Source organism: Primulina tabacum, chromosome 15 (genome assembly GCF_025594145.1).
Source record: "Primulina tabacum isolate GXHZ01 chromosome 15, ASM2559414v2, whole genome shotgun sequence".
In the NCBI taxonomy this organism is placed as follows: Eukaryota; Viridiplantae; Streptophyta; class Magnoliopsida; order Lamiales; family Gesneriaceae; genus Primulina; species Primulina tabacum.
Genome location: NC_134564.1, coordinates 2,817,827 through 2,842,165, shown reverse-complemented (window position 1 = coordinate 2,842,165; position 24,339 = coordinate 2,817,827). Strand labels below are relative to the sequence as shown.

The 24,339-nt window shown below is 37.3% G+C and overlaps 1 protein-coding gene across 1 annotated transcript; it reads right to left on the bottom strand.

Annotated features, from left to right (window-relative positions):
* Positions 1-631: 631 nt before the first annotated feature.
* On the bottom strand, positions 632-1,384 carry LOC142525782 (uncharacterized). Its single transcript, XM_075630073.1, has one exon. It carries the CDS (start codon positions 1,382-1,384, stop codon positions 632-634), a length of 753 nt encoding a protein of 250 aa, XP_075486188.1.
* Positions 1,385-24,339: the final 22,955 nt, after the last annotated feature.

Genomic DNA, 24,339 nt, shown 5'->3' with positions numbered 1-24,339 from the left:
GTAATTCTTCCACCCAATTCTTTTCTTTGCCTTGCAGCCTTGTCTTCAGTGCTTGTACAATAATTCTATTGACAACTTCTATCTGGTCATTAGCTTGACGATATGCAACAGAAGTAAAAGATTGAGTGATCTTCATTTCCTTGCACTATGACGTAATTACTTTGCCCTGAAACTGTCTTCCATTGTCCGAGATCAATCTTCTAGGCACTCCAAACCGGCATACAATATTTTTCCATAGAAATTTCAATACCTCCTGCTTAGTGATTTTTGCCAAGGGCTCAGCTTCTACCTACTTGGAAAAGTAATCAACAGCTACTAACAAGAATTTTTTCTGAGCCCGGGCAATCGGGAAAGGACCCACAATATCCGTGCCCCATTGATCAAAAGGGCAAGATGCCCAAATGGGCTTCATGAGAGTGGTCGGGCTGTGCTTAAAACTCGAATGATGTTGACAGCCCCCACAAGCTTGGACCACTCGAGCAGCATCTTGACTTAAAGTTGGCCACCAAAAACCAGCAAGCATTGCTTTCCGGGCCAAAGACATTCCTCCGAGGTGCTCGGCACAACATCCTTCATGAATATCTCGGAGGACATAATCCACCTCTTTTTCAGGTAAGCATTATAAAAGAGGTCACTGGAACGATCTCCTGTACAAAATATTATTTAAGAGAACAAACCTGGGAGCTTGTCTCTTAGTTTTCTGAGCTCGGGCTCTTTTCTCGGGTAGTTCATTATTTACGATGAACTTGATCAGAGGTTTCATCCAGGAGTCCTCGGGTTCTGGTAACATTTCTTCCTCAGTAGAAAGGATCAGCCGAGATGCATGCAAGATTTCCCGGGTACTAACTTCTGACAAAGAAGCAGCCATTTTTGCCAGAGCATCTGCCTCGCTATTCTCTTCCCGGGTTATTTGTTCAATACCCCAATCCGCAAAAACTTCTGCTCGGGCTTTGATGAGCTGTAAATACTTTAGCATCCTATCATCCTCAGCTTCATACACGCCCTTTATCTGCTGAGTAATGAGTTGCGAATCAGAATATAGAATAATCCGGGAAGCCCCGACTTCTCGAATAGCTTGAATACCAGCTAGGACAGCTTCATACTCGGCCTCATTGTTGGTTACCCGGGAGTCAATCCTCAGTGCTAGTTTAATCTTTTCTTCCGGGGGAGATATTATCACAACCCCTACTCCACACCCGGCAAGGCTAGACGCCCCATCCACGAATATTCTCCATACTTCCTCCTCATTGGGTTGGACCATCTCGGATAAAAAATCTGACAGAGCTTGTGCTTTGATGGCAACCCGGGGTTTGTATTCAATGTCATACTCCCCCAACTCTACTATCCACTTGATCATTCGACCGGATACTTTAGAGTGAGTCATGATCCTGCCGAGAGAATTATTGGTAAGAACAATGATTTGATGTGACAGGAAATAGGGCCTTAGCGTCCGGGCGGTCATGATCAAGGCCAAAGCAATTTTCTCCACTCCACTGTATCGGAGCTCGGGTCCCCTTAGAGCATGGCTGACATAATAGACAGGATTTTGATCAGAGCCTTCTTTTTTTATCAGAACTGAGCTGACAGCATACTCTGTAATGGACAGATAAACAAATAATTTCTCCCCGGGCCTCGGCTTCACCAATACAGGGAGCTCTGCAAGATGAATCTTCAAGTCCTGGAAGGCCTGTTCATGTGATCCTAGTGAAATGGATGAGTAGGGTCGGGTGCTCCACCGGATCGAATCAACAATTTATAGTGTTTGGGAATTTTGAGTGAGGATAATGGCTGTGATAGCACCTGCAAACAATGAAAAGAACTCGTGAATGGGCGCTAGAGGGTGTCCGGCGTAGCCACTCTGATGCTAAAGTCAGCAGGTTGAAGATGAACACAAGCAATATTTGAGAGAAAATATGTATAATCCCTAGGGTTCAAAGATTTCAGAATATATAAATGACATTAATACCTGCTATTTATAGTAAGAAAATGAGGTAGGTACCTCGATTCCAGTGCCACGTACTAAGTATGGCAAGTCGGTTGCCCATACTCTTGCTTCTGATGGCTTCTAGGACACTCCAAGCCCAAGTTGTTCTGACAGATTAGACGGCCTGTATCAATCATACTCAAGTGTGGTTCAATTCTCGAGGTAGCCCGGGTAGTCGATTACCCGGGTATTTGGATGAGAGCCCGGGCTGTGATGACTGCCCAGGAAGAGGAGAAAGTGCCCGAGTTCTTGATGGTACACGGGTCATCGCTGAAATGACCCGGATCCTTATGGGGTTATCACCACATAGTCTTGAATCTCTTGACATTCGATGTCACTTGGGTAGTAGTTGATATATTGTCTAAATTGGCTCACTTTATCCTATATGAAAGGAACTTATCCGTATAAGAAAATGACATGTTTGTATATATTGAGAATGTGGTGAGACTACATGTAATTCCAACGACAATAGTATCAGATCGCGACCCTAGATTCACCTTGAAATTTTGGACGAGTTTCCAAAAAAAAAAGGGTACACGACTTGATATAAGTACTGCATATCATCCTTAAATAAATAGTTAGACCGAACGTATTATTCAGACACTTGAGCATTTCCTTCAAGTTGTAGTTATAGATTTCGAAGAAGATGACATGAAGCCTTACCATTAGTGAAATTTTCGTGTAATAACAGTTTCTAAGTGACTATTGATGTGATGTCTTTCGGAACTCCGTATGGTAGAAGGTGTCAATCACCTCATTGTTGGGATGAGTTCTGTGAAATGCAATTGAAAGTTCAAGAAATGCACGATAAGTTCATGAAAAGCAATGCGAAGCTATGTGTGGTAAAAGGTGTCAATCATCTTTTTATTGGGATGAGTTCGATGAAAAACAATTGAAAATTCAAGAAATGCACTAAAGTCCATTTAATCTGTAGAGAATGAAAGTTGCCAATGAAGTTTCCCCTATCTGCATCATTAAAATTAAAAGTAGTGGTAAAATAATTCTCAAATTCCTGACTGAAAACTTGAGAATTCTCATGAATGTTTCGTCACTTCCCTTAATAAAAGTTGTGTTTTAGTAAGTTTAGAAGTAATATTACTAGTGATGTTGGATTTTGTTTCATGTAGAATAATTTGTCTACCATATTTGGTGTTACATTCATTATAAATATCATATAAATGAGTTTTAATATTAAACAAAATCGATGAGATATTAGAAATCGTTTCCGTAATAGGATCTAAAAAATTAATAATAAAATGTTAACATTTCTTGTAAACCATTTAATTTAAATCTAGGGTTTAAAAAAAGCACATAAAACTATTTTAGGAATTTGTAAGAAATATTATTTCCATTTTTTTGCTTACATAAATACATTAAATTAGTATCGTCATTAGATATAATATATTCACTAAAAATATATGCAATGTTGCAACAATGTGCTAAAACCAAATAATTAAGAAGTGAAATAATACACACTGGATAATTGGTCACTAGTATCATTATAACTTTTAAATTTTCACAAATACTAGTGCATATGTTCTATTAATTCGAAAACAAATAAATATCACGAGCTTGAACATGTTGCTAAAAAATATACATAATAAATTTTTATATTAAATATACAATAATAACAATTTATATGTTGAATTCCAAGGAGATTGAACATCTCGTGCATACCATTTAGGCCTCATACAATTTATTTTGCAAAATTTTCCTCGTTGTTTTATAACTTGGGGATATTTCCATAAATAATGAATTTCGTTCCTAAATAATTGAATACGTGATGCCAAATTTTTTAGTCCATATTAAAATTTGACGTGTACACTGTACACCTGATATGAAAAAATTTAACACCTAGTGATGATTTACATATTTCAATAAGCTCAGTAATATTAGAAATACACGAGCATTAACAAAATAAATTGAAAAAACTTGATAAGTTAAACCATATTCTTCTAAAATAACAAATATAAGTTGAGAAATATTGTGTCGTGCGTGTTTCGCTAAAACATATATGTACAAGCAATCTTTTTTTAATGTTCTAAGAATTGTCAATTCAATCACATATAATACTCATATATGAATAACTTTGTCAATGATCAAATATCCGAATACAAAGAAATTTTATTATTTAATTTAAAATAACAAATTCTTTAATTAATTCTTTTGTTTTTTATCAATGGCTAATTTTTTAATTGTGTTTGAGAGTTTTCGTAGATTTGCATTTTAGAAAGTCAATTTTCACAAAATAAGATATCACTAATATTAAAAGAAAGTTGTTCAATCATACAAAATTTAATTGTTTTTTCTTTAAATTTAGCTTCGTCGAATTTAAAAAGTTGAGATCCGGTTGAGAAAAGAATGTTGGACTTTGAGTTTGAGAATAATCAATATCAATTTTTACCAGATGATTTTTCTCCACGTGCCTCCTGTCAAAGTTTTATAACCACCTCCTTTTTGAAATTTGTAAGTTTTTGAATAATATTTGCATTTGACTTGTATATCACATGAAGGAAGCGCCACCTTTTTTTAAAATGTTTGGTAAAGATATCGGATATCGGGTGAGACACCGCTCGAATAAAAAAATACAAAAAAATATAGAAAGGTCAACCTGGCAAGTTGACCCGTCGATTCAACAAACAGTTACTTAATAGTGACCCTAGATCTCCAACAATCACTTGATCCATTGATCATAGCAATTCATTTAAATTTTTGAGAAAAACAAAAATTTGTCGAACGACCACTTGATCGGATTTGACGGATCGACGAGTTCTGTACTCGTAAACCGTGATCGGAACTGTCTTTTGGGACAAACTTTTGACTGGATTAACCGACCTGCTGACCACGACTGGTTCTGGTCGCCACCACCGTCGCATAGTCGCCATAAAATTTTAAGTTGACCTTATAATCGGATAGCTCTCGACCTAAGCTATCTATTGACACCATTGTTGTGGAGAAAATCACGACCCCAAGGTCAATCCGTAGGCCTTCTTTTCTCGTCCGATGGCGCGATGCCTCTTTGCACCATTTCCGACCATTTTCGTCGCCCGAAACCCTGACTTCCGGCTGTGGATAGCTCAAACCGAACTTGGGAGTCAAGCTTGGGAGGGTTTGTGAGCAGTCGAGTTCCATCTACGATTTTGCCTTAAAAATTCTGTAAACACCTGTTTGGGGTTCAATTCCAGCTGTTGTGCGTCACTAGGCTCACACTATTGTGGATTGGGGCTCGTTTTTGGTCATGGTCGTGTTTTGTGTTGCGAAAATCAAGACTTCATGTTAGTGTGCCGCTTGAATCTTGGTCTTGATGATATATTGGCATGTTTATGTTATTAATCTCATAATGGTGTCGAGAAAAAAGTGTTAGATCATCGATTTTTCTACTAAAAATGGTCCCAAATTGATGCCCTGTTTCAGCTGTGCATAAAAAAACTCGAGAGCTTTGCCCCTTAAACTTTATCTACTGCACGATTCAGGTCTTGCACACAGAAGATGAGCTGGCAAATTTCATAACTCGTCCCATGTATTTTGAATCAAGAAAGTGGTTTTTCTTCGAAGCAAGGACAGTCTGGAAAATGCAAAGCTAAATGAACTCTTTTCTCATCAACGTCTGCATATAAAACTTGGTATTGAAATAAGCTTTGAATGATTATTGAGTGAGATATAAGATCAAAACAAGAATTGGGTACAAACAGAAAATTTGTAAATTAAAGAGAATAAATCCTAAATTTGTTTAACGAATTTAGATAAAAAGAAATAAAGGGTATGTACAAATGTCATAATCAACTTGTCAGGCATTGATTCAGATAAACAAACCGATGGCATCAAATACCGTTCTAGTTTTTTGTCCATGTTAGGCTGTCCATGTTAGGTATGTTTAACGATTCCGAGGTTCTTATGGTTATTGTCCAGATCTGACTGGTTACAAATCTAGCAATGTCAGAATCAGTAAGAACGGGTCCAAAAAATCGGTTCTGAAACAGTTTCGATTCCACATTATTATACTTGGAACAATCCGATCCACTACTTGAACCGATAGTGGATGGACCAGTTCCGGATTGCTGGTAGAGAGTTGGAGCATAACGAGGCGTGCTAGGGAGGTACTTTTCAACAGCCCCAATGTGCATTGGTCCCGCTGGGGTGGTGATTCGCGAAACTAATATGGAATTTTTTTTATTATTTTTATTAAGTACTTTGAGTTGAAAAAATACATCATACAAAAGGATAAATATAAATAAAATATTAAAATCTACATCAAACATTTAAAAGTCTTCACGACTTGCTATAATATATTGAGAATACTCCGAATTTGTCTCAGAAGTTGAGCTTGCAAATTTCTGCCGCAAACCAATCTTGTAGACATATTAGCATGTTAAGCGTTTATGGGTTTAAATTAGTTCTTTGTTCTCCGATGATTTTTTCACATGTTGAAAATGCTGATTTGGAACAACGCTTGAACATTGAGCTGCTAAGACATCTCTTGGAATTGCCTTTAGGACCGGATAAAGTTGTGAATTTAGTCTCCACCATTCTAAAACATTGAAATTGAGTCTAAAAATACTGGCTTAAATAGATTTGTATATCATTGAACTTTATTGATGTAACCTATTTGCTTTTCTACTTTTTCCATTTCAAACTTTGAAATAAATTGATGGCTTTTGTTTTGCTTTTTTCTTTCGGATCTTTCTCCGACTTGTTATTCGCTCCACCTTGTTTGTTAGCGTACATATGGAATAATTTTGAAGAGAATGCATGATTGACTTCTTGTGATCATCAAAATTCTTCTTAAGAAATGTAGCATAATATTCATAAAATATTTTTATGGCGCCTTCCGTGACTTTGATTATGGTCAAGCAAGATTTCTACGTCGGACACAATTGAGATAATCTCCCAATGCTCTAAAAATTTATCTTTCATACTTAAAATAAAATCACTCATAACAATATTTGTACGATATTCAACAAATTTTAAAAACATATTGAAAAGTAGATATTGAAACATGTTTGCAGTAAGGTTGTTAACACCAGGAAATTTTCAATGCCTCTTTAAAAAATTTCAACAAAGAAAAACAGTTACTCAAAATATCTAAATAAGAGTATTTCCATATTAAAGATTATGCCGCAACAATGTTGTAATATGGTGTAAATAAAATTTTAGAACATAACAAATACTAAATAATTTATACAAAAAAATTCAATCGAGTTTCAACAGGAAGAGGAAATTTCTTATATCTAATTCCGTTAGCAATGACTAAGCTTTCCAATAACGAAATCTCTTTTCACGCAATAATTTCCTATAAATTTAGTCTTAATGAATCTGAAAGAATTATTGCGCATAGATTAACAGGAAATAAATATTAAAAACTGGTATATTAGAATTGGGTGTTGTGCTCGGTGTTGTCAACACGATACACAACACAGCAGCGGAAATTTATTATTTAACATGGACGTAACTTCAACAAATGAATAATTGAATTTCAATTATGCACAAGTACAAATATTTGTGCGATGCCTCATGGCAAAAAATTCACTATAAAAATTATGTAAATCGTTTACACCAAAACAATTCTAGTGAGAAAACAAAATCAATTTCCTTGACACTCCAAGGAATTAAAAACACATCAAAATAAACCACATAAAAACTAGATGCATAAACCAAACACGTATTGCTTAAAACCAAATGAATTCACTCTGCGTCAGTGTTGTTCTTGAGTGTTGGTAACACCAATTGGCAACACGGTCACTTGACTGACGAACCCTCGTGCTTTGTATGCAAGTCTTCATGAGCAAAACTCCTGCGGCCTTCAAGGTATATTTTTTTTCTCGCATATTGATAATAGACCCTTGTACATATATAGTCTCTTCTTTTACCTAGATCTTCATGGATCCTTCACACCTATAAACAAGGAAACCTAGAGTTTAATAGGAATCAAATTCCAATTTAAATACCATACCTTATATCTTATAGATAATTTTCCAACTAAATTGAATCATTCTTAATGATATGATATAATAAATCTTGAAAAAACAAATCTATTAAATTTGTCTAGAAGTGCAATATCAAAATAATATCTAAAATGAATTCGGAATACAATATTCCTTTCATTCTCCCCCTTTTTGCAATTCTGGACAAAAACTAACAAATTGACAAAAATACTCCAACTCCCCCTGAGTCATGACTCCCCCTGAGTTGTAAATTGCTTCTCCCCCTGAATTATCAAGACACAATAACAAAGAGAAGTAAGCATAAAACAAGTTCATTAGAAACAAAACAAAGTAGGCATAAAACAAGGAGCAACACATGAGCCTAATCAACTTGTTCATCAGTGTCTTTCTCATTATCACTGCCTTCCTGAATAGCACTCGAGGGACCAGCCTCTGAACCAGGTACATCATCGCTATCTCCCCCTTTTTGGCCAGAATGTACGCCTACCGCGAGATGTAGCCGATAATCTGCAATTAGTTGTTCAAAATAGGCAATTGTGGCATTGGATTGGCTGATCATCTTGGTTGCCGAGGCAATGGTATCCCGGGCCTGTTGAATCTGACGAAGACCAAAAGTAATTTGTTCATGAATCTCGGGGACCATCAAAACGATATAGTCATTAGAGTTCGAGTGGGACGAGGTAGGAGTGTTGCCAACACCAGGGGCAACACTGGGGCAACACCAGCAGTGGGGGCAGCAGCATCAGTTTCCACGTTGGCCGACCAGGGAAGGTCCACTTTCCGATTACCTCGGAGGAAAGCAGGGGAAATTTTTATGGTTCTCTAGTCTCCGTTAGTTGATCATCTTCATCCGGCACAAACCCTTGAGATTCAAGGATCCCAAATATAAGAGAGGGAAAGGGCAATTTCACAGACTTCATCTGTCCTTCAGCAAACTGCATGACAGTGGTGAAGACCAACTGTCCAAAATTAAAAGGACGCCTGGTGCCTATAAAGAACAAGACAATGGCTTGTGGTCGTGTAACCACAGTAGAGTTTGTAGATGGGGTCCAGTTACGAATCGCTGTTTTGTGTCTCACAGAGTAAAACAAAGTCAGGTTTGCTGCAGAAAGTCGTTGAGGGAGGTATGGAAATGTAGTGACAATTCCGCCAGTGAGCACAGAGGTGATTGTATCAATGTGAGGAAGGTCAGCAATACCGTCTTCTGATGGGGTTTTGTAAAATTCATTTATCGAGGACGGAGAGAAATCGTAAATGATATCCCGAACAAATACTCTGCCGTACTTGACCGAACGCCCATTTCCAATAGCGGAGACCAAATTGCAGTAGAACTCAAGTATTGGTCTTCTTGCATAAGGCATGACCGAATTAATAGTGGAGCTCAGCCTTCGTTGTTGCAAAAATGTGGATACATTATACCTTCTGTATGCCTCGAAGTTGATATTGCGTTCTTCGATAAATTCACGATGAGCATAAAGAGCCCATCTGCTGACAGCCGCCTCAGTGTAGAATCTTGTTGAGAATGAGTGGGCAAGATTGTAGTCTGTGTTGTCAACATTATCTGCAACACCTGTGTCAACACCATCAGTAGGGTCTTCAAGTTCAACTTCAGGAGCATGGGCACTCACTGATTCTTTGGCTTCAGGGTTAGGTTCAGTCTCCTCAGGGATAACTGGAGTGCCTTCATCCCTAGTAGATCCCACGGTCTGCCCGCCTTTCGCCTCTTTCAGACTGTTCATAAAGTCTGCCAGAGATTGTTCATTCTCAGAAGAGAAACATACCTCGTTAGGGGGCTCAGAAGATTTATCAGTTGGAGGAGCGGATGAGGATGATGAAGCTGATGTTTTCTTTGTACGAGTTGACCGCTTCCGATGAACCAACTCGAAATTTTCATCATCTGAGTCATCTGCTACTACTTAAATAATAATTCACCCAAGTGTAGGTTGTCTGCAAGTAATATATTTCGTAAGTACGAGATCGATCCTCAGAGAGGTTATTTTGAGTTTAAATTTATTAATTTATAGATTACCAAATGCAAGAATGAAGTTTATAAATTATAAATTTTGTCAAGGCTTGAGGATTTATTCTTGGTTTATGTAATATTGTTTAACTAAAAGTAAAACAAAAGAAACCACCATAAATAATGGTTCCAAGAAAATTAAACACACACATAATATAATATAGTTCCCACTATAGAAAATACCGAATTAACCGATATTTTATATATGGTACCTATGATTATAATTATAACTATATAAATAAATAATTGCATAAAGTAAATGTTAAATTAAATCATTATATTTCATTTAGAACAACCGGCAGAGCCACGCTATTGCCTAAATGAAATATATTGATTTAATAAGTTAGTTGCGGTAAAGTAAAACTTAGTTGTGATAAAGTAAATGTTAGTTGCGGAAAAATAAAAGTTAGTTGCGAGAAAGTAAAAGTTAGATGCGAAAAAGTAAATGTTAAATTGTTAGATGATAGTATTAAATCATAATATTTCATTTAGAACAACCGGCAGAGCCACGCTATCGTCTAAATGAAATATTATGATATTATTATATAAATATATATATATATATATATATATATATCTATATATATTTATAATAATAATAAGTGATGAAATATTTATTGTATCAAAATTAAACAACAAATCAAGATAACCACTTTAATGGTATCAAACATTTGATGTAAATTGATAACAACAAATAATTCATTTTTATACCTACAATAAAAATAAGTTAGCTAAATGAAAAGAAATAAAGAAAGAATATACAAAATATAAACAATCTTATTTCACCAAGAATGCATCCTCTTCACCTTGACATAATAGATTTAGCTTGTCATAAGCTTACTTTTGATCAACACTAAAATATCACTCATAGTTGAGAACATGAAAAAAAATATATTGGAACTTAGAACTTTGATACACACTCACACTATATTTTACAATGAGATAGAATGATTCTCAAGCTAGCACAAGGCCTCTATTTATAGGCCAAATGAGAGAAAATGGTCAAAATTTTTATTAATGCCATGTAGTTGCAATAGTATTCTTTGTCTCCCCCAAGTTCAATTCCATGTCCCTTCTTTCAATGCTTTGTTCCACAATTTTAATCACCGAATTTGACTCTGCTCAAAACAGCAAACATGTGGGGAATTGTCTGTAGATGAATTTGGCCACTTGGTTCACCTCATTTGGTTAAATATTGAAATAGTTATAATTTTTTTACTATATGCTGGTCATAGTAAAAGTAAATTTGTCCTCCTTTTGATATTTGCACAATTTGATCATCTTAATGAACTTTTTAGGCAATTATGTCTTCTGCAAAGTTGTAGATAATTTCTCAAGGATTCCAAACATATTTGAGTCACCTCCATTTGAATTCTCTAGCTTGAGTTATTATTATTTTACCAACACAGTAGAAAACCTGAAAATAAAACATATTTAGTAAGACAATTAAATATAAACAAACAATACTAAATAACATAATTTTATAATTTTAATGAAACTTAAATTTTAAAATACAGGTTTTAACATATAATAAATTATTAATTTTAAGTTTCATCATCATCTCCGGACGAAAAATCTGGATCAAGTGTAAAATAGGTGGCCATTCGGGGTTTCTTTGGAGCATCGAAGTTAGGGTTGTACCCTGCTTGCCGCTTTGATTGCCTTCGAAACACTAGAGGTTGAGTGGGAAAAGCCCTTCGATAAATCTCGTTGTCTATGGGGTTGTCAGCATCCAATGGATTACCAGGCTCTCCAGGGAGAATTTCTTCCAACGGGACTGCTTCTGGGTCAACAGCCACCATCTGCAATGGGTTTTCAGGAGGGTTCTCAGACGGTGGTGTGGTTGGAGGTGTTTTTGTTGGAGGTGTTGTTGCCAGAGGAAAAACACCATGACTTGCCGCCATTTCACTTCGTATGTCCTGTGGATCGAATTGATGATCTGCCATTTGTTTTTACAAATAGGGAGAGTGAGACAGTAAATTGAGAAGGACAATTTTCACAGTTAAGGGATGAAACAGGGAGCAATGATCAAATTTGATAAATCTGAAAGAAAAGAGCAAAAACGAAATTGATCAGAATTCAATTAGGTTGGTATAAAAACCCTCACATCAACTGGTAACAAATAATTTCAGTTTCGGAACGTTGCATAGTAACGGTAAAAATTTTCGACTCAACGTTTACCATTTTCGAAATTATCTTACTAAATTGCACTTTTACTCCTTATATCCAACGATAAAGGACAATTCAAGTCACAGTAACATCAAAGACCAGCCTGAGCAAAACCACTTCGAGTTCACCCCATATCCATAGGACGTCACTTCTTTTCAACATGGTCAATTAAAGTTTCCATCAATCGTCATGAGTCAACACTGATATGTTACTGAATATGATGAGTTCACGAAACAAAAAGAACAATATGCATGACTTACATATGCCTATAATATGATGATTTCTCAGAAAATGTCAGGCAGTGTATAACTTTGTGCAGTGTCTGAACTTGGTGTTGGCAACACTTCTGGCAACACCACTGAGTTTCATTCAAACTTCCATAAAATTTCCTTTTGATTCAGAAATGGTAGCTCCCACTCTAGAAGAACGATCTTCAAAGGACTCTTCTAGGTAGCTTTTTTCCATTATTATTTTTACTTAGAAGTGGTAACTCCCACACTAGAAGAACGGTCTTCAATGGACTCCTCTAGGTAGCTTTTTTCATTTTCTTCTAACAAATTTTTTTATTTTCCTCTTTTCTGTTTTTCTCCTTATGCTCACATTTTCCAAGTCACTTTTTCACATTTCACAAGATCACGATTTACATGAACATCCTCAACTACTCAATGTCTTGGAGTGAGCATAATTTACTCCTCATCATTCGATTGGAAGTATGATCACTCAGAGAGTGCCTTTCGGAAATTTGCCTTCAATGTTCAGTCATTGCACAAATAAATAGGATGATTATGAATATGCAGTATGCCTAATATCCTAGTAATAGTCATGCACAAACAGATGTTGTCTCTGGTGTTGGCAACACCATGGACAACACTGAACAAATGTTTTTAAAGCACACACATGCTGAGAGATTTTCTAAGATTGGAAAATCTCTCAAAATCCAAAGGTTTCGTGAAAATATCGGCCAGCTGGTTTTCAGTCCTGACAAACTCCAATCGTATAATACCTTTTTCAATCAAGTCTCGAATAAAATGATGTCTTATATCTATGTGTTTAGTTCGAGAGTGTTGAACAGGGTTCTTAGAAATGTCTATGGCACTAGAGTTGTCACAATACACAATCATTATGTCACTATGAAACCCAGAATCATTGATCATTTGATTCATCCTCATAACTTGAGCGCAACAATTGGCAGCTGCCGCATATTCAGATTCAGATGTGGACAGGGAGACACGGTTTTGTTTCTTGCTAGCCCATGATACAAGATTATTTCCTAAATAAAAACACCATCCCGAGGTGCTTTTCCTATCATCTAAATCACCTGCCCAATCAGAGTCAGAAACCTACCAAGTTTGTGTTTGTGTCATGAGTGTATCACAAACCAAATTCTAGTGTACCTGCAATATATCTTACTATACGTTTCACAGCTTTAAGGTGCGAAATTTTTGGATCTGCTTGGTACCTTGCACATAAGCACACACTGAACATAATATCGGGTCTAGTAGCAGTCAAGTACAGAAGACTCCCAATTATGCTACGATACATGGTGTTGTCAACACCCTCGGCAACACCATCCTTAGATAACTTGTCACTCGACCCCATAGGTGTTCTCACATGTTTTAAGCTGTCAGTAGAGAACTTTTTGATCAGATTTTTTGCATACTTGGAGTGACACAAGAATATACCATCATGCAATTGCTTAACTTGTAATCCAAGAAAGAAATTTAGTTCTCCTACCATGCTCATTTCGAATTGAGACGCCATGCAGTCCACAAACTTACTCACAAGTATTTGGGATGAGGCACCGAAAACAATGTCATCAACATATACTTGACAAATCAAAATATCATTATTTAGTTGTTGAATGAAAAGGGTTTTGTCAACCTCACCTCGTTTGAACCCCAAGTCTATCAGATAGTCAGCTAACCTGTCGTACCAAGCCCGTGGAGCCTGTTTCAATCCATACAGGGCCTTTTTCAGTTTGTAGACATGATCCATGTGGTGAGGATCTTCAAATCCCTTAGGTTGACAGACATAGGCTTCTTCATTTAAAATGTCATTCAAGAAAGCACTTTTCACATCCATTTGATACAATTTAATACTCATATGACATGCAACAGCAAGTAACAATCGGATAGACTCCATTCGTGCCACAGGTGCGAAGGTTTCATCAAAATCCACCCCCTCAACCTGTGTATACCCTTGAGCCTACCAATCGTGCCTTATTTCGAATAATGTTACCGGATTCATCTGTTTTATTTTTGAATATCCATTTTGATCCAATAACATTGATGTTCGAAGGTCTGGGAACTAAGTCCCACACATCATTGCGGACAAATTGTTCTACTTCTTCATGCATGGAATTAACCCAAAATTCATCCTTTAGAGCCTCATTCACATTTTTAGGTTCAATTGAAGACACAAAGCATGAGTGGCTTACCTGGGCGAATGTGGAGTTCATACACACTAATCCGATCATTTTTCGGTAGTCAACCTTCTCCTTTTTCCTTGTTTGCACATCCTCATGTATTTCACCAATAATTTGTGACGATAGGTGATTCTTTTGAATTTTGCTGGGAATATCTCTTCCTTCATTGTGTATCGCTTCATCATCGTCGTCGTTTTCATTTCCATGGCTTCAGTTCTGGTTAGTGGCGGTGTTGTACATGGTGTTGCTTCATTGGTCTCAACACTAACCTCAACACCAATACTGGTTGATGGCTCACTTGTATCCAACAGTCCCTCAGTATCATCCTCTTTAGATTTTCCTGTTAGTCCAGCAAGATCATCAAAAACGACATTAATAGATTCAATGGTAGTTCTTGTTCTTAAGTTAAACACACGATAAGACCGACTATTCATTGAATATCCGAGAAATAGACACTTATCACTTTTGGAATCGAATTTTGCGAGATGTTCTCGATCATTTAGGACGTGGCAAATACATCCGAAAACATGAAAGTATTTGAGGTTTGGTTTCCTCCCCATGATGATTTCATAGGAGGTCATAGTGGATCCACTTCTTAGAAATACACGGTTAGAAATGTGACAAGCTGTGTTCAAGGCTTCAGCCCAAAACCTTTTAGACACATTCTTTGAGCTCAGCATGACTCGTGCCATTTCTTGAAGAGTTCGATTCTTCCTTTCGGCTATACCATTTTGTTGAGGAGTTTTAGGAGCAGAAAATTCATGAGAGATTCCTTTCTTTTCACATAGGGAAGTAAAGAGAGAATTTTCAAATTCTTTCCCATGATCAGTTCGTATTCTAACAACTCTCTCATCATGCAAGTTGGTTATTCTTGCATGCAGTTTCTTGAAGACATCAAATGTATCCGATTTTTCTCTTATAAAACTTACCCAAGTGAAACGAGAAAAATCATCAACACAAACGAGTGAGTATTTCTTACCTCCCAAGCTTTCAACATCCATTGGACCCATTAGATCCATGTGTAGAAGTTCAAGACACCGTGTTGTCCCAAAATGTCGCAACACCGGGTGTGCAACACGGGTTTGTTTACCTTTTTGACATGATCCACAAATATATGCATTATCTGAACACAAATTAGGCATACCTCTCACAGCTTCATACTTACAGAGATTTTTCAAGGTCTTGAAGCTCACATGACCCAGTTTTTGATGCCATAGATCCAGATTGCTTACCTTGGCACTTCGACAATCATTAATATCTCCCACAAGATAGCATTTATCAGCAGACCGTGTTCTTGTCATAACACAAACATTTGCATCATTAAAAACTTCACAATTATTCTTGTTGAACCTAACATGTAAGTCATCATCACAAAGTTGACTTATACTTATTAAATTCGAGTTAAGTCCTTCAATATGTAGGACATTGTGAAGCATGGGAAGCCCATCAACATTCAGGGTTCCTTTGCCTACAATTCTCCCTTTGGCACCACCTCCATAAGTTACACGTCCACTTTTTAGTTCAGAATAATCAATGAGGTGTTCTTTAGAACCTGTCATGTGACGGGAACACCCACTGTCAAAGTACCATGCTCCTGCAATGTTAGTTTTCAGCGATGTATAAATGACATTGCATTGTATAACAGTTTTTGGTACCCAAATTTTCTTAGTGGAAGAACTTTTGGATGTGGTGTTGGACAACACCTTATGCAACACCTGATTTGAATGCCACCTGAGATAGTCAGGTTCTGAGTTTGTAGCAGAAAGGTTTGATGTACCCAGTCTTACGACAGTAGTGACAGATGAAATGATGCTTTCGATGCTTGGGATTTGAGATTGATACATGCTTCTTGTCTTGAGCCATCTTTGCTGAGAAGTGACTTTTTGGCGGTGAGGAACCTAAACTGGATGTTTTCAGCGTCTGTTCAGAGACCAGCTTTGAGCTTTGTACAGTTTTCATGGGTGGATTTTCTGTTTTAGTGACAGCATCGACTCCTGCACCCTTCACAAATACTGTGGTCCTTGAACTGGAGTTAGACGACTCACCATGTTCATACATACTTGCAACATAACCAAGGCCAGATCTTCTGTCCTTTCCCATAGTCAGTACTAGTGTCAAGTTTTGATGAACTTGTATTGAATTTGGCAAGAGTTTTTGAAGCTTTCTCAAAATCATCTTTGACTTTACACAGGTCAAGATCCTTCCTACTCAGCAAAACTTCTAGACGAGACAAGTTGCTCTTCAACTCAGTGTTTTCTTTTGACAGTAATGAGTTTGCCTTATTTCTTTTGAGCCAGACATCATAAAGTTCTTCATACATCCTTTGGACAATTTCCATAGTAAGCTCTTCTTGGTCAGATTCCTGAATTTTGTCAGCTTCTGAAATTTCCAGAGAGTTAGCATTGAGACACAGTGATTCTGACACAGTGTTGCGCCCTGGTGTTGCAACACCAGTGGCAACACCAAAGGGATTGACCTGCAGTTTGTAGGTTTTATCCTGGACGGCAGATAAAGAGGTGCAATCATCTCCTTCCTTGGTTTCAAAATCATCATCAGGGTCCTCATCACTTAGTGTAGCTGCCATATTTTTGTTTTTGCGAAGCCGATTTGCGCACTCATTTGCGTAATGACCAAATCCAGAGCATTCTCTAAATTGGACTGAATCAAGTTTCTTTGTTTCTGTTCGAGCTGATGAATCATTTCTTGATCTGAAATTCCCTTGTGTTGATGCAGTTATTTTATTTTTTTCATAAGGAACAAACTGTGGTCTTGATGTTGATACAATCTTCTTCTTATCTCTCATTCTTTTTAGGTAGTCACCAAATTTTTTTGTGATTAAGGAGATTGATTCCTCGCCAAGATCAGAGTCCTTTGCCTCCTGAATTAGACTATTCACAGAATCATCAGTAGTTTGTAAGGCAACAGCCTTCCCAGGATTTCTTTTCTGTAGGTCTAGATTCATCTCAAATGTTCTGAGAGAGCTAATTAGGTCTTCCAGATTGAGTGTAGAGGTGTCCTTGGATTCGTCAATAGCACAGATTTTTATATTAAAACGCTCAGGAAGAGATCTCAGGACTTTGCTAACCAGTCTTTCGTTTGACATAGGATCACCGAGACTAAAGGCCTCATTTGCTATCTCACGCAATCTCTGATCATATTCCACAATATTCTCGTTTTCCTCCATCCTTAAGCTTTCAAATTTAGAGGTCAACATCCTGAGTTTGGTTCTGCGAACACTCTCAGATCCTTCACAGTGCTTTTGAAGAATATCCCAAGCTTCTTTGGCAGAAATGCAGTTGGTGATGAGACTGAACATGTTGACATCTACAGAGGTGAATATAGCATTTAGCGCCTTTGAATTGAAGTTCGAGGTTTGAACTTCATCATTGGACCAGGAACTCTCTGGTTTGCTTCGACTATCTCCATCATCATCAACTATCCTTGGTGGAGACCAACCATCTAAGACTCGTTGCCATGCCCTTTCTTCGATAGATTTGATGTACATCCTCATCTTGACTTTCCAGATAGCATAGTTCGAACCATCCAAGACTGGTGGTCTAAAAGTGGTATTAGTCGCTAGTGGATCCATTTATCAGGTGTATTTCCTGTAAAACAGCAATAAACCAGAATCAGTCACTTAGTGTATCAAGTGAAGGCTCTGATACCACTTGAAAGAATTACTGCGCATAGATTAACAGTAAATAAATATAAAAACTGGTATATTAGAATTGGGTGTTGTGCTCGGTGTTGTCAACACGACACACAACACAGCAGCGGAAATTTATTATTTAACATGGACGTAATTTCAACAAATGAATACTTGAATTTCAATTATGCACAAGTACAAATATTTGTGTGATGCCTCATGGCAAAAAATTCACTATAAAATTATGTAAATCGTTTACACCAAAACCATCATAGTGAGAAAACAAAATCAATTTCCTTGACACTCCAAGGAATTAAAAACACTATCAAAATAAACCACATAAAAACTAGATGCATAAACCAAACACGTATTGCTTAAACCAAATGAATTCACTCTACGATCAACACTCTGCGTCAGTGTTGTTCTTGAGTGTTGGTAACACCAATTGACAACACGGTCACTTGACTAACGAACCTCCGTGCTTTGTATGCAAGTCTTCACGAGCAAAACTCCTGCCGCCATCAAGGTATATTTTTTTTCTCGCATATTGATAATAGACCCTTGTATATATATAGTCTCTTCTTTGACCTAGATCTTCATGGATCCTTCACACCTATAAACAAGGAAAACCAGAGTTTAATAGGAATCAAACTCCATTTTAAATACCATACCTTATATCTTATAGATAATTTTCCAACTAAATTGAATCATTCCTAATGATAGGATATAATAAATCTTGGAAAAACAAATCTATTAAATTTGTCTAGAAGTGCAAAATCAAAATAATATCTAAAATGAATTCGGAATACAATATTCCTCTCAGAATCTTTAAGATATTTAATTGTAACATTATTTCACTCGCATTATCTAATGTCATCGACATTATTTTCCTTTGTATGTCATAAATATTAGCAACATTTAAAGCATATCTAGCTATAGTATATCCGGTGTGTGACGATTCCAATTTATCTAAAGGGAAATTATTATTATTTAGTTCAAGTTTAATCAATCCAATGATATATAACAACAAAATAATATTCTAGTTTTATATTAGTCCAAATATCAGTTGTCAAACTAACTCTACAAGTAATATTTGAAAGATGATAAATTAATGACAATTTGTTTTCTTCATACATATCAAAACAGTATTTCTTAAGTGTGTTCCTAGAAATATTGTGAAATTAAGGCTGGATGATATTAGTAAATTCACAAAACCTTATTGTTCAACTATTTAAACTAGGTTGGCAACATTTCGTAACGAATTTAATAATGATTTTTTGAGAAATGTCTTTCGTAATTGTAAAACTTTTAACCATTAAATGATTAATTTGTTTTTGAGTTTGTTCTTTTTCGAGTGACTATAAAGTATCATGGTCAAATTTTTGTACCTTGACCGATTTTTTTTCAAAATTCCGATATTACCGGCATCACAACCAGTTTTGTAAGAATTTTTATTTTTGCAAAAAATTCATTCGTACCTGATTTTTGTTTTCAATTTCAAAGTGATACCAAACTTTGTTTCGCTTTGTTCGGCCCGCCTTCATGATCTTTACCATGTTACTTGCTCCGACGGACGACGATATTCGAAAATTCCCACCCACCTCTGTTGGAAAGTTTCATAGTAGTCTTCCCCTCATGTTCCGGTTCAACTTCGTCAAAGTCGAGAATATAGCCAAAATCTTCACCAAATTCCAATAAAGACACACCACGCCGTCGGGCACGTCTGTCACCATCCACCGACATTAAAATTTGAAGAAGATGTCATTGAAATAAAATTTAGTGAATGTGTAGTAAATAATAACAAATAGCAAATATTTTTGTCAAAATGAGCTGTCATACAAGTTAATTTAGAATCTTCTAGTACTTATAGAAAATATATCATTGTAAATCCCTAAATTAAAGTGTAACCCATAATTATAGTCTTAGATTATATATTCCTTAGAACAAGCCTCCCGTGTATATATATTATGGTACTCTGCCACTGTAAAGAAAAAAAAGAATAAAATCTCTTTTTGACATGGTATCAGAGCAGATCCCTAGGATCGTTGCTACCTCCACCCACTGATCCAAACTTCTAACATACAAGAACCATGGCAGACTCCAGTCTCGAGGACTGGAAAACTAAAATAATAGAGTCCCTGAACAAAGTTCAAATCTCACCTCAAACCCCATCTGATTTCTCCAATGCTCCAATTGGCATTAAGTTGGATGGTTCCAACTATGCCTTGTGGTCTCAAGTCGTTGAGATGTATATCTCAGGAAAAGACAAACTGGGATATATCACCGGTGACTCGGAACAACCGCTCGAAACTGATCCATCATTCCGAAAATGGAGAACTGAAAATGCCATTGTCAAAGGATGGTTGATCAACTCGATGGACCCTTCGTTGATCGGTAATTTTATTCGATTCCCAACTGCTAAACAGGTATAGGACTCAATCGCTATAACTTTCTTTGATGGCACTGATACGTCTCAAGTATATGACCTTCGACGACGTGTAACTCACATGAAGCAGGCGGGTGTCTCCATTGAAAAATACTATAATGATCTTCAAGGCTTATGGCGTGAAATTGACTTTCGTCGTCCTAATCCAATGAAATGTCCAGGAGATATTCAGAAGTATAATTTCATCTTACAGGAATATATAGTCTATGTCTTCCTTGATGGCTTAGATGATCAACTAGATAGACTCGAAGTGATGTTCTTCAATTACAACCCTTTCCTACAGTTGAGCACGCGTATGCTCATTTCCGACATGAAGACATTAGGCAAGCAGTCATGACATCAGGTAGTGACATTGCTCCCGGTGCGGTTATGGCATCAAAAGGATTCAAACCAGGAAAACAAAAATCACAACCCCAATTTGGAGCTCTGAAATGCACTCACTGTGGGAACCCAAAACATACCCGTGAAACGTTCTTTAAGTTACATGGGTACCCTGAGTGGTGGAGCGAGTTCCAGGCTCGGAAAAAAATGTGAGGGGACTGATACAAATGAAGACACGGGAAGGGCAGCAATTGCAAGTGCAGACTCTCAATCCTCTCTCACGACTCAACCAGAATCAACAAATCTGTTTACCGCCCTCGGGGATCAAGGTAATTGCGGACAAGCGTTGGTCACATGTCATGACCACAATGAAAGCAAGTGGATTATATAATCTAGGGCTATTGATCACATGACTTTTGATTCCCATGATTTCTCACATAACACTCAACAAAGGAGAACTTGTATTGCAAATGCCAATGGAGTTCAATACCTAGTCACAGGAGCTGGAACAGTGGCCCTATCCTCATCTATTTCCCTGAACCATACCTTATTTGTTCCATCTTTGTCAAATAAATTGCTCTCTGTCAGTCAAGTTACAACTGATTTCAATTGTGTTGTGTTAATGTATCCCAATTTCTGTCTTCTTCGAGATATTCTCACCAAGGAGATCATTGGGCGTGGTACTAAGAAAGGGGGACTCTACTACATGGATGACTTCAGTTCAGGGAAAGCGCATCACACTCGGCACACCAGTGATAAAGAACATCAAATTTGGTTTCTACATAAGCGCTTGGGACATCCATCTTTTGGAAACTTGCAGCACCTTTTTCCTACCCTATTTTCTACATTACAACCATCATCTTTTAAATGTGAAACATGTATTGTAGCCAAAAGCCATAGAATTTCGTAACCAGTAAGCCACACCAAAAGAGAAATGTCCTTTTTCTTTAATTCACTCGGATGTATGGGGACCTTCTCATGTTACTACTCCATCTGGAAATAAATGGTTTGTTACGTTAATTGATGATTGTACTCGAATGACATGGTTGTATCTGCTTCAACGGAAAGAAGAGCTGTTTGGCGTGTTCCAATCTTTTCATGTAATGATTCAAACACAATTTTCAGCAAAAAATCAGACCCTACGTACCAACAATGGCGGTGAATATGTCAATACAAAATTCAAGACTTACTTTCAGCACCACGGTCTCATTCATGAAACTTCATGTTCCCATACTCCTCAACAAAATGGCATCGCTGAGAGAAAAAATAGACATATATTAGAAACAACACGAGCTTTGTTGATTGGAGCACATGTGCCCTCTCGGCATTGGGGTGATGCAGTTACAACAGCCGTATACTTGCTTAATAGAATGCCTTCCAAAATCCTCCAATTTCAGACCCCCCTGCAGGCTCTCTCGAGCCATACGTCTCTACCCACGGTGTTAATGCTTTCACCTCGAATTTTTGGATGTGTTGCCTTTGTTCATCTCCATAAAAATCAGCGAACCAAGTTAGATCCATGTGCAATCCGTTGTATTTTCTTAGGCTACGCTATGCATCAAAAAGGGTATAGATGTTTCAATTCCATCACTAAACGTACATACATCACCATGGATGTCACATTTCTTGAAGCAGAGACCTTCTATCCATCGCCTGCCACCAAGTCATCTATTCAAGGGGAGCCTCCAAATGAAGAGGTTAATTGGCTAGCAACAACATGGCTAGAATCGAAAGGGATCTCAGAACAACCACATGATGGAATACCGAGGAAGGCTGACTGAAGAACATCCTACAGCTGAAGAACCAACCAGTGATGGCCCCCCTCATTTAGTACTCGAAGGCCCTTCTCCTGAGAATATCACTGAGGTAAGTTCCTCTGCTATATCTCCTGTTGTTGATAATTTAAATAGTATTATACAATACTCCTTGCCTAACAGACATAACCGAGGAAAACCACCAAGCCGATACTCTCCAAAAGTAGAAGATAGAAGATCCAAATATCCTATAGCCAACTATGTGTCCACTCACAGGCTATCCAAACCACTCAAGGCTTTTGCGCATAAACTGTCCTCAGATTATATTCCTCAAAATGTAGAAGAAGCACTACATGATCCACAATGGAGTCAAGTGATAAAAGAAGAGCTGAAGGCCTTAGAAAAAAACAAGACTTGGAAGTTTGTCCCATTACCCGAAGGGAAAAAAAACTGTAGGGTGCAAATGGGTCTTCTCCATTAAATACAATGCTAATGGATCCATTGACAGGTACAAGGCGAGGCTCGTGGCGAAAGGGTACACACAGACATATGGTATAGATTATCAAGCAACGGTCTCACCAATAGCAAAATTAAATATTGTTAGGGTGTTGTTATCTCTTGCAGCTAATTTAAATTGGCCACTACATCAACTTGATGTGAAGAACACATTCCTTCATGGTAATTTAGAAGAAGAAGTCTTCATGGAAATCCCACATGGATACTCGACAAATCCTGATGAGAAAGTAGTATGCAAACTACAAAAAGCACTGTACAGTTTGAAGCAATCTCCCCGTGCATGGTTCAGCCGATTCAGTGCAGCGATGAAAAATATGGATTCCAGCAAAGTAATTCAGACCATACCCTTTTCCTAAAACACCAATCAGGGAAGAGACCACATTGATTGTTTACGTAGATGACATGATCATCACAGGGGATGACGAAGAAGAAATCACCAAGCTTCAAAAACAATTGTCGACTGAGTTTGAGATGAAGAACTTAGGAGGACTCAAATACTTCTTGGGAATCGAGGTATCCAGATCAAAACAAGGCATATTCTTATCTCAAAGAAAATATGTTTTGGACTTACTATCAGAGGTGGGGATGTTAGAGTGCAAGCAGCAGAGACATTTCGTACGCAGTAAGCGTAGTGAGCCAATTCATGCACTGTCCTAGTGAGGCACATATGAATGAAGTAACTAGGATTCTTCAGTATTTAAAGTTCTTTCCCGGGAAAGGACTAATATTCAAAAAAAATAATCACTTGAATATTGATGGGTATACAGACGCAGATTGGGCAGGAAATATCTCTGATAGGAAGTCTACTTCAGGTTACTTCACATTTGTAGGAGGAAATCTTGTTACGTGGAGGAGCAAGAAACAAAAGGTTGTGGCTCTATCCAGTGCCGAAGCAAAGTTTCGAGGTATGGCTAAGGGTACGTGCGAACTACTCTGGTTAAGAAGATTACTAATTGAGATAGGCTTTGCCCCTAGCTCAGAAATGAACTCGTTCTGCGACAATAAGGTAGCCATTGACATCTCTCACAATCCAATCCAGCATGATCGAACTAAGCATGTAGAAGTTGATCGGCACTTCATCAAACAAAATCTTGAAGAGAAGATCATTCGGTTCTC